Source organism: Schistocerca americana, chromosome 3 (assembly GCF_021461395.2).
Source record: "Schistocerca americana isolate TAMUIC-IGC-003095 chromosome 3, iqSchAmer2.1, whole genome shotgun sequence".
NCBI lineage: Eukaryota > Metazoa > Arthropoda > Insecta > Orthoptera > Acrididae > Schistocerca > Schistocerca americana.
In genome coordinates this window covers 539379191-539391401 of record NC_060121.1, presented here as the reverse complement: position 1 = coordinate 539391401, position 12211 = coordinate 539379191, and the positions used below count along the sequence as shown (strand labels likewise).

Sequence of the window (12211 nt, the reverse complement as noted above, 5' to 3'; positions counted from 1 at the left end):
GATCCTTTATTGTATGATTATATGATAGCGGAACAAACACTGGTAGCAGTTACTTCTGTAAAATATCTGGGAGTATGCGTACGGAACGATTTGAAGTGGAATGATCATATAAAACTAATTGTTGGTAAGGCGGGTACCAGGTTGAGATTCATTGGGAGAGTGCTTAGAAAATGTAGTCCATCAACAAAGGAGGTGGCTTACAAAACACTCGTTCGACCTATACTTGAGTATTGCTCATCAGTGTGGGATCCGTACCAGGTCGGGTTGACGGAGGAGATAGAGAAGATCCAAAGAAGAGCGGCGCGTTTCGTCACTGGGTTATTTGGTAACCGTGATAGCGTTACGGAGATGTTTAATAAACTCAAGTGGCAGACTCTGCAAGAGAGGCGCTCTGCATCGCGGTGTAGCTTGCTCGCCAGGTTTCGAGAGGGTGCGTTTCTGGATGAGGTATCGAATATATTGCTTCCCCCTACTTATACTTCCCGAGGAGATCACGAATGTAAAATTAGAGAGATTAGAGCGCGCACGGAGGCTTTCAGACAGTCGTTCTTCCCGCGAACCATACGCGACTGGAACAGGAAAGGGAGGTAATGACAGTGGCACGTAAAGTGCCCTCCGCCACACACCGTTGGGTGGCTTGCGGAGTATCAATGTAGATGTAGATGTAGATACTGTAGACACTGACAGGGATACAAGAACTGTTTCTAATAAAACAGATTAAAACACAAAGATTCAAAAACTAAACTAACAAAGCACACATGCAAATTAAATAATTCGCTCCTGGTTAGGAACTTGAAAAATGACCGAAATCGGTTACTTTCTGACACAAATGAAAATGTAAGAACTGTGTTTATCAAATATTAAATTAATATGCAGAAATTTAAAAACCAAACTATCAAAACACAGATGAAACTGTACAATTCACTCTTGGTCAAGAACTCATAAAATGTCACAAAATCGGTCACTTTCCCATTGCTGCAGTCTCTCAGCCAGCGGATGATTACAGGAATGAGGTGTGAGGGACATTGCATTAATGATTACTAAACAATTAATTAGTGAAGAAACTGTGTTGCTATTTATGTTGAGTACTACTGTAAAGTACAGTTAAGTATAAACAAGTTCTGACAAACAAAAATGTTACAAGTAACAGAGAAATTCAGAAAGTAATTGGAGGAATAGTATCCTGAGAATGATGTGGAAAATATTTGCTATTATGGAGGAATTTAGACAATGTGCAGAAGCTTATTTTTTATTTTCAATTTTTATGTTAATTACACTACACATAAACCAATATATTGCTCAGTATATTGTATTTATTAATAATTTCATGAACGGCATGAAAAGGAAAGGCAAATGAAAATCTGGTATTGCAAATAAATTGCCACAAAAAGATTGCACTTGCAGTGTCCACAAGCATGGTACATATAACGTTCCAAGAAGGGATTGTAATCAAAGCGTACAGGACTTAAGGCCTTCATATTCTGTTACTTTCATTTTGACCCTCAAGCGGACTTCGGAGGCAAATGCCACCCTGTGATGTCTAGTTTTATTGCCAGCTAAGGAATTTGATCAAAATGCTTCATTACTGTTCTTATGTCATTGAAGGAGAAAAAGAATAACCCCCCCAAGAACACTACATAAAAATAAATACAACCAGTAACACCAGTTATTCTCTCCAACATCTGGCCAAATGAGGCATTATGAGTGGTTTGCAGCCAAACCGTGCAATGAGAGAGAACCAAGGGTTTTTTCCCCCTGTAGATGCTTTAAAACACTCATGTAATTCCAAAAATGTGACATTTATAATGTGTGCAAGATACCAACGAAATTACTGCTTCCTCTGTTTTTATTATGAATATAACACCAGCAAGTGCAAATCTTTAATTGTACAATAATAGAAGTATCTAATTCTGCATACAAGGTTCTTGTGAATCCCTTCCTGGAAATTTATTTGCAATCCCAAATTTTTCCTTTGCCTTTCAAGCTAGCACTTTTTATGAAAATATTAATAAATACAATACACTGAACATCATTTCATTTTATTTGCTGTGTAAGTAACTTTAAAACTGAAAATAAAAATATTCCGCAAACAGACTTGACACCATGATCCTCGGATTACCTTTATGTACTCTTTCTGCTTCGCCAACCACTGCCGCCTGGAAACTACACTAACATAAATAGCTAATGCCTCCAATCGACCCCGCACCAAAAACGCTATATTTTCTAAATGCTTGGGCATATGGAGATCCCACTATTGTTACTTTTATTTCTGACCAAGCCCTACATATACCATAAATTTGGATGAAATTGGTGATGACAAATAGTTTTGGTCCCCTAGTCAGTTGCCATTCCTCGGATTAGTCTTACTTAAGTATGTTTCAGTTCGCTCAACACAATGTGTACATAAGGAAAACATGGAGATTTTTGAGACTTTGCTTCAGTATGTCACTGAAATCACTATTGTTCACTAGTGTGGGGAGGAACTAACTTGTATATATGATGATAGGTGTGGGAATGAAATGTCGCAGAATTACAGCGTAACCACCAGGATGGAAGACCAAGAAGATTTCGTCAGCAGTACATGCCAGAAAAGTCTACCTTCGCATATAATGATCATCTTTCTTCCTCTGTTGCTGAGGAACATGCTAAGTAGTTATTTTATTTCAGAAGGATAATCTGTGTAAGAAGATGCAGTGTAATTTTCTGTAACAGTTAGGAATCTATTCCAGCACCATAATGAGAATGCTTAAGAGCTGCCAAGATGCTGTCTTGCTTAGGGAGAATTGTTATAATTTTGTATATGGGCGAATCAAATATAAATATGGTATTATTTGTTTAAAAATGCATTTACTGAAAAAAAGGGCAGTCATAATTTACAGCCTTGTAGAGTGGAGCTGGTTGTCAGGAGCCAACTGCGCATGAATTCCTCCATGCTCTTATGGTCCAGCACATGTCCGGTGATCTGAAGACTGTCCGAACTGCAGCATGGGGTCTCGCACTGTCGTGGAGGAGGATGACCTATTGAATTGGTTCCAAGTCTTTTGTGGAAATACGCATCCCTCACCTTCAACAGCTTGCAGTAGTATGCAGCACTGGACCCAAGTTTTGTTGCAGGTGAAGATCCAACTCAAAAATGCATCACCTTCTTTTGCAAACCTTGCTATAAGCCTCTGAGAGACCTCCAAATATCTCAACATCTGATTTTTGGCCAAAAGGCAAGGGGTCAATCTGGAACTGTAGATCATTTGCGATGATCAATCAACAGCTACCATAACTTATTCCTACCTGCTCTGCAATTTTTGATAATATCACCCACTGATCAATTTCAGGAATGTCTCGAGGTGCATGAATGTTTCCGCCTGTAATGCTAGTCTAAAGACGTAATCATGTTGCTGATTTTCCACATGTTCTTACCCTTCCTTGAACACTCTATGCCAGAGAAACATATGCATCCTTGACAATATTTGATCAATAAACTGTGCAGTCAATTTCTGGACATTTTCCATCACTTGAACTCCTTCACAAGCAAGAAATTTTATAATTATGTGTTGCACAGTGGAGGGGCACACCTGCTGCTCTGACATCGTGAGCATTACTGACAAAGCTGTTGGAAGTACGTAAAGGCTGGCTCTCCCCACTCCCAAGCGGAAAAGTATTTTGTCAAAATCTATCAGAGTTCTCATTCTTGTTTGTATTCCTTTCAATAGCTCAGCATCCCTACTGATTGGTAAGTTGTTACCTTCACTTCTTAAATAATGTATAACTTCATTCATGTCACAGTTCTTTAGGCTCTCCATCATAACAAGGTACATATAAAAAGATATGAAATGAGAAAAAGAGAACTATCAGCCTCAGGGGCTGTGATCATGTCATCATGGTTGAAAATATGCATGACAATGACTTTAGCCAGATAGTTAAAATGAGATAAAAACTAGGCAGCTAAAACCAACAACTGGTCACCGAAGAATACAACAAGAAAAGTCATAATAATGAGTAGAATTAAAGGGTCAACAGAAGCAGCCAATTCCACCCGTCTGCTTTGACCCATGACATTAGGGTGTTGTGGTGCGTAATGTCATTACAGCGTGGAGTTTGAGCTGGGTGTGTTGGATGTTTGAGTTTTTAACTTTTGGGGTGTTGTGGTTTTGGTTTTGTTTTTCGTAGTTGGTGTTGGTTTTTTGTATCAGTAGTTATAGTTGACCTGTATAGGTCAAGAGAAATGACCGATTCGTATTTTTATATGTAGGTATATGTGTTTTGGTACCATCAGCTGTGGCCAAGGGAAATGTCTGATTCCAATTTTCGTAATTTTTGCTGTCGGCGTTAGTATTTTGGTATTGTTAGCTGCCGTTGACCTATATCATTTTTTAAGTGTTGTAGAGAAAATAGGTTCCAGCTATTCATTAGAAAATGCACGGCAGTATATGGAAGAGGCAGTACCTATGCAATTTGATAAAACTGATTCAACCCACCTCTCCTACTGAAATTAGGAAAATAATAAATTCACTCAAATGTAAAAGCTCACAAGGAATTGATGGCATTTCCAACAGCACTAAAAGCTTGTTCCCAACAAATAAGTAGGATTCTCAGCCACATATGTAGTAGCTCACCGAAACACGGAATTTTTCCAGATAGACTGAAATGTGCTATTGTTAAGCCACTGCATAAAAAAGGGGATTGACCTGATGCTAACAACTACTGTCGAATCTCACTCCTGACAGCTTTATCTAAAATTCTTGAAAAAAGTACTGTATTCAACAGCAGCATCACATATTTGTCAAAATGAAGTACTAACAAAATGTCAATTTGGTTTTCAGAAAGGCTTTTCAACAGAAAATGCTATATTTGCTTTCAGTGATCAAATATTAAATCCAATGAATAACCGAACATCACCCATTGGGATATTTTGTGATCTCTCAAAGGCTTTTGATTGTGTGAATCATGACATTCTTCTAGATAAGCTTAAGTATTGTGGTATGAGTGGGACAGAGCACAAATGGTTTAACTCATACTTAGCTGGAAAAATGCAGAAGGTTGAAATTAACAGTACAGATAGTCTACAAAAACCAGCAGAGTCCTCTAACTGGGGAGGTATCAAGAATGGTGTCCAACAGGGTTCAGTCTTGGGTCCCTTGTTGTTCTTAATATATATTAAAGACTTGCCACTCTATATTCATGAAGATGCAAAGTTAGTTCTTTTTGCTGATGACTCAAGTATAGTAATTACACCCAAGAAGCAAAAATCAGCTGAGGAAATTGCAAATAATGTCTTTCAGAAAATTATTGAGTGGTTCTCTGCAAATGGACTCTCACTAAATTTTGAGAAAACACAGTTTATACAATTCTGTACAGCAAATGACATAACACCATTGATAAATATAGACTATGAATGGAACTCTGTTGCTAAGGTAGAATACTCAGAATTTCTGGGTGTGTGCATTGATGAGAAACTGATTTGGAAGAAACACATCGATGGTTAGGTTTAGCTACTTATGCTATTAGGTTTATTGCAAATTTTGGTGATAAACACATCAGTAAATTAGCCTACTATGCCTATTTTCATTCACTGCTTTCATATGGCATCATATTTTGGGGAAATTCATCATTAAGAGAGAAAGTATTCATTGCACAAAAGCATGTAATGAGAATAATATGCCGGAGCCCACCCAAGATCACCTTTCAGACATTTACTTAAGGAACTCAGGATATTCACAGTACCTTCGCAATACATATATTCACTTATGAAATTTGTCATTAATAACCCATCCCAATTCAAAAATAACAGCAAATTGCATAGCTATAACACTAGAAGAAAGGATGATAGTGACTATTCTGGATTAAATCTCACTTTGGCACAGAAAGGGGTGAATTATGCTGCCACAAAAATCATTGGTCATTTGCCAAATAGTATTAAAAGTCTGACAGATAGCCAACCAACATTTAAAAGCAAATTAAAAGAATTTCTCAATGACAACACCTCCTACTCAATAGATGAATTCTTAGATATGAAGTAGTAACTGTAAAAAAAAAGAAAAAATTAATTAATTAATTAATTATTTTGTGTAAAGAAAACTTATGTTAATGTGACAAATTCCACATCATTACGAAATGTCGTATTCATGATCTATGGAACAAGGATTAATGTATGTATGTATGTATGTATGCGTATGTATGTAAGGAAAGTGTCCGATTCCTGTAGATTTTGTAATTTTTATTTTTTATTTTTTTGTTTGTCATCTTGTGTGTTTTGGGATCATGGTGTGTTTTTTTGTACTGTTATATTTAGTTTGTCCCTTCCCTAAAACCACCAATTTCCCATGGTTGCCCCAATAGTTTGATTGTATTTTTGGAGGGAGATGTTATTGTCTTATTTATACATATTTTTGTGTTTGTTGCCGTGTATATATAGTGATATCATAGGCGCCATATTGGAGATGCTTAGGATAGCCATATCTGCCATATTGATGACGTCATGGGTCAAAGCAGATGGGTGGAACCAGACACTTCAGTATTCCCGAACTAAAGGAGGAGGGGGGAGGCAAAAATGAAAATGGGGTGAGAAAATGCAGACTGTATAGACTAGAGGGCTAATTACCTTAATCAGTTAGATAAATAAAATATGTACATGAAGGTTTATAAAATGCACAACAGTGCAGAGGCAGAAAGTAGCCTGAGGCTAATCCCCCCACTCCTCCACAACTGCAAAAGCCAGTATCACAATCTCCAGTTAACATGTATAGGTCAATCCTACACCAGGATACCAATATAACTCAGACCTTCATCAGGATATCAATAACATCCCCCCCCCCCCCACAACTACAAAACCCGTATCCCAATCTCCAGTTAACCTATACAGCTCAACACTAGACCAAGAGGCCAACAACATAAACCACTAGATCACACCACCTCTCCATACACCGCATCCTCTACAACAATATAGTCTCCATACACTGCATCCTTCACAACAATACATCACTTACACTCCAAATAAATACACACCGCGGCTCAATTACATCACACAATACATCATTGCACAGCCCAAATATGTTACCAGTACGGGTCAAAGCAGACAGGCAGTACCCTACAACCAAGTATACCCTTGTGGAGCTACAGTGTGTTTCGTTACACAATAATCTGCCAATCTTCTTTTGATGATCAAGAGAATAGAAGCTTACATTTCTAAAAGGATCACACTTCACTGTGAATAATGGAGACACATTATTTGTAAATAATGAGCAGATTAGGTGCAAATTTCCAGATCCCGGACTGGAATGCAGGGGCAATATAATTAATTATAGGTTTGATGTTAAAGTTGATACCATTTAATTTGGTTGCTGTGGGCTTGGATACCACCATAGATGGAACTTTAAGTAGCCCCTATTACTGTTTCTTCTCTTCATTACTTTTTATTATGCTGGTTGTAAAAGCAAACAATAGCTGCATTTCCATCAGTTTTTTTTATTATGCAATGTGAGTGGCACAAGACGTAAGAGTAGCACATGGGTCGACAGAAGCGTCCGATCCCACGCGTCGGCTTTGACCCATGACGTAAGGGTGTTGTCGTGTGTGACGTCATGACGGCTTGGAGTTTGGTTTGAGTGTGGCTGTCTCCAGTTCTGTTTTATCTTATTTTATTTACTTTTCTGACCTGTTCGTTCTATCTCGTGAGATTCTTTTTTAAATTTAAAAACACTTATTACTTATTTTAATTATCTGTTTCCTCCAATTTCTGTTTTAGTTTATTATATTTATCTCTCTGATCTGTTCATTCTATCCCGTGAGATTTTTTTTTTTTTTTCAAAACAAAAAACACTAATCAGCTACTGAAGCATATTTATCTTCTATGGGTTGCAGGGGTTACGACCCCTGGGGAGGTGGGTGGGTATTCATGCATGGCTGTCTTCACTTACACGTTGTAGCTACGCAAGGCGTCTAAATTTGTTTATATTTAGTTTGCCCCCCACCCAAAACACCCCATTTCCCGCGCTTGTCCCGTTAGTGTCATTAGGCTTCTTGTGGAAAGTGTGTGTGTGTTTTTTTGTTTCCGCCATATTTGTGACGTCATGGGTCAAAGCAGACGGGCGGGATCGGACGCTTCCGTATTTCCGTAGCACATATGAAACAATTCTGCTTATTTCACAAGGAATATTTAAAAAAAAGTATATTTAATTAATTTGTTTTTCATAGTGACCATGGAAGACAAAAAAAGTCATATGTCTAAGCTGATTCATGAGCAGAAATATTTGAATATGTTTAAGAAGACGTTTCCTATGTCTTTTTTCTGTAATGTGAGTGACAGTTTTGTTTTTCATATTCTCTGCAATGTAGCACAAATAAATTAGGTAAAGTAAAAACTAAAATGAAGTAAATTCTATCAGCAAGATTATTTCATTGTCGCTTAACATTTACTTCATTTAATTTTGATATAGGCCTACCTCGACTCTGGTGGATAAGAAATAATTACAGAAAAATGGATTTTCAAGGAAAAGAATAATATAAAGTACAAGGTACAACTAATTCCCTAAGATTCATATTTGCAGTTGCTGCTCAAGAAGATTTGATAATTTTGACATTTTCTTAACGAAGATCTGGAAGAACTAGTTTTCATGGAAGTTTTGGAAAGATACAAAGCACCCTAGGAAATTTGCCCATTCAAAAAGCCACTGTAGGGATTGAAACAAGCTCCTCTGCAATGGAATAAGAAACCAAAAAAGTTTCATAAGAATGAAAAACTCTTTCAGCTGAGATCTGACCAATGTGGTTATAAATCAGATACTGAGAAGAAAATGTATCATGTCATAGGCTTACGTGCTGATGATGGGGACTCTGCTTGGAAAAGACACCTATGAAATGAAAAATCTTCTGCAAAAACTGAAGAAAACATTTGACATTAGAACTTGCAAAAAACCAACATTGTATCTTGGACTTGAAATCAAAAGAACAACAGAAGATACCTATATTTATCAAGAAGAACATGATAAATAACTTGTGAAAAGGTACAGAATGGAAAAATCAAAAATTGTAACAATTCCAGTTTCGCCAAAGTGAGAAATTGAAGAAATCAATGCTGCAAAATCAGACTTTCCATGCTGTGAATCAATGGGCAGTTTATTGTATTTAACATGTAAAACAAGGCTGGACTGGGAGATAAAAAGTTACATATTGGACCGCTCTTGCATTTTTCAATATGGCATGGATGTAAACATTAAACATTAAACTTCACTACTGGTCAGTTTATCACTGCAACCAGGTATTCTACTTTCATCTTCATTGGCTTCAGCAGCTCACAACCAAATTGTCACCTTCCAACCTAACCTAGACCTCTGAGTATATCACAGATCAGTTTATCACAATCACCACAACCAAGATTTGAATGGACGGGGAGGAGGAGGGAGGGGGGAGTCCAATACATAACTTTAGCCAACTGGGCATATGCTGTGAACTGCCAACGCGATCAATGAGTGATCTAAGTCAAATAGACACCCATAATCAGAAGAGAACATTAAGATATGTATCCAAATTCAACAAGAGGGAGTCGACTACTCTACTCATCAGAAACACAAGAACAAGAAATAGTGGCAGATTTTGATGCACATTTTGCAAGTGACAAGAGAAACAGAAAAAGTACTATGGGATATATATTTTTGTACAATAACGCTCCAATCGCTTGGTGCTGCAAGAAATAGTGTGTGCGTGTGCGCGCACTATCAACTATTGAAGCAAAACACACATCCGATGCTCAGTGTTATCAAGAGACGAAGATTTTGAACGCTTTCATTGAACAATTTCCGAATAAAAGAATGAAAATGACACTTTGTGTGGATAACTAACAAACAACAGCTATGATAAAATAAGACAAATGCCACGAAGCAAGCACACTGATATGAAGTATCATTTGATCAGTGTTAAAGTGAAATATGGACGGTTCAACACATAATAGGCCTACTATCAAACTCAAGAACAACTTGCTGACATAATAAAAACTCTTCAAAATGTTGCTTTTCAAAGACTGTAAGAAAAGCTGATGTTTAGTTGAAATTAAAATCTTGTTTTATTTAATGTATAAATTTTTGGAGACATCGTTTTAGAGGGTTTGTGAGATAATACCATGTTGTTTTCTTTAACAGCGTGTGCTGAGATTAAAAGAAGAGATCGTAGTAAACAAAAGCTTTAGGTACCTGTTAATGTAAGGCCACAGTTACGATGGATTTCACGAAGTACGAGTTGGTTGTAATTTAAAAAATGAATGAAGACTGTCATTCGTTGTTCAGTTTATTAAAATGAGCTGTAGCTCGACGTTAAGACATATTTCTCCTCAGTGTCGTAAATATTAAAAGTGTATTGTTTGCCAATCTGTCGCTCTGACATTAAACACGCATCGGAAGTAGATGTTACTTATCTTACGTTAGTGTTGTTGCGTCGGGTAGCATGTTAACTTGTCGTTTGATTCGAGATATCTGGAATGATAGCAACAATACTATGCTGGTAACTGGAAACATGTTATCACTCAATTTACTTGCGGTAAACTTACGGTAACATGGAATGTACTGTACTTGTTGCAGTTCCCATTAAGACAAGTTCACAAACTCCAACAAATTAACACGTACTTCCAATAGAAGTTACTTACTTCGACTGAATTTAAATAGTTTGGATAGGAATACACTAACTCCAGGTTGACCTGTTTCTGGGCTGAGAGGTGCAAATTCCGTAAGTTTCGACGGTGACTCTAAGTTTTTATTCATTGTTGCCGAGTTACGCAGAAGAACGAGTCACATTTATCAGTATTCGCTTTATGAAAAAATCGCGAACCGCTTTACATCTCTCTTGTTACGTGTCATCCACAGCACACATAAAGGAAACATTAAGTACATTTCACTAGTTTGACATTTAACACGCACACCCGCACTGTTTCAAAACACTACCAACGATGATGATTATTTTCCAAAGATGATATCAAATATCTAATGCAGTTCATCAGTGTACACATGTCGCCTGAGACAGGTTCGTCATCGAGACATCCCAGTGAGCAGACGCCTCACGATGACAACCGAAGACATCAGAAGGTGTGTCTGGGATCAGATGATTATTCTCCGTGGACTATATCCAGTGATCTCTACACTATCACGATTTAGAACTGCGGTCTTTCAGTATAGAACTGCAGCGTGCCACAAAATTCCTCTCGTCTGCACAGATCGCCATGGTTTAATTTGTCAAAACATTTCTACTGATCTGTACATGAGCAAGGATTAGTGACTCATTTTAGATCATAAATCTTACGGCATGGACTAACTGTTGCTCACTTAATCATAATATTGCAATACTTCAATAGAAAACATCTACATAAGCAGACGAATTGCTTCCTTCACGTAATCTACGAATTTCACGATCTCATTCTTGAATTTGTTCCTTCAGATAGTATCGGGAAAGTTAGTGCAGAGTCCGATTCCATTTGTCTGCCTTGCCCATGACTAAAATTGTTGGGTGGACTTCTGTATCTGCCGTCCAGCCTTTTACATTGCACATGTCTAGGTCTAGTCTGGCTGCCGCACAAAATACAAACTCTCAAACAAGAGATTGAACAAACACTTAATTGCTTGGCACAGGGAAGGAAACTGAATGGAAACCTCCTGCTTTGGAGAATTTTTACATACATGTAGAATCTTCTTTCGAGAATACATGAATATTTAGTGCATAACCAAGGAAATAAAAATAATCTCTCTGAACAACAATAGGTAACCAGTCTAAGAATTATAATAAAACAGTGCCTCTGCCAGCTGGAGCGAAAAATGTTTTGACAGCCATGATGTTAACAAACACATGCAACATAACACTGCACAAAGTGGCCAGTAATCTCAGAAAGCGTGCATGGAAACGCACATCTCATCCTGATCGCAACAAACTTCTGGAAGATAATTTATGGTGGATGGTGTGGGTGGTGTCACTGCAAAGAACGTTGGAGCCATAGCTCAGGACAACAGTACTCTAATAGATAATGTATTTGTAGAGCAAGAGGGTGTACAACAAACACAAGCTTTCCATGTGGTAAATGGATTATGTGACCATGATGCACAACTGATTAACTTACAAAACCTAACAGGCTGTACACTTCAGAAACCATTAAGTAAAAGTGTGAGGGTGCTCAGCCCGGTATCTACAGATCACTTCAGAGAAAGTTTAGGAAATGTTAACTGGGAAGATGTATATAATGAGC

At 37.6% G+C, this 12211-nt stretch overlaps 1 protein-coding gene across 2 annotated transcripts in view; it reads right to left on the bottom strand.

Annotated features, from left to right (window-relative positions):
• The window catches only part of LOC124605327 (1-phosphatidylinositol 3-phosphate 5-kinase), a 364356-nt gene extending 353450 nt beyond the window's left edge, over nucleotides 1-10906 (bottom strand). For both annotated transcript variants that reach the window (XM_047136933.1, XM_047136934.1), the window contains exon 1: nucleotides 10628-10906. In XM_047136933.1, the coding sequence (XP_046992889.1) occupies nucleotides 10628-10742 (115 nt within the window). In that variant the 5' untranslated portion in view covers nucleotides 10743-10906. The remainder of the gene's footprint in view (nucleotides 1-10627) is intronic.
• Between the last annotated feature and the right edge of the window lie 1305 nt (nucleotides 10907-12211).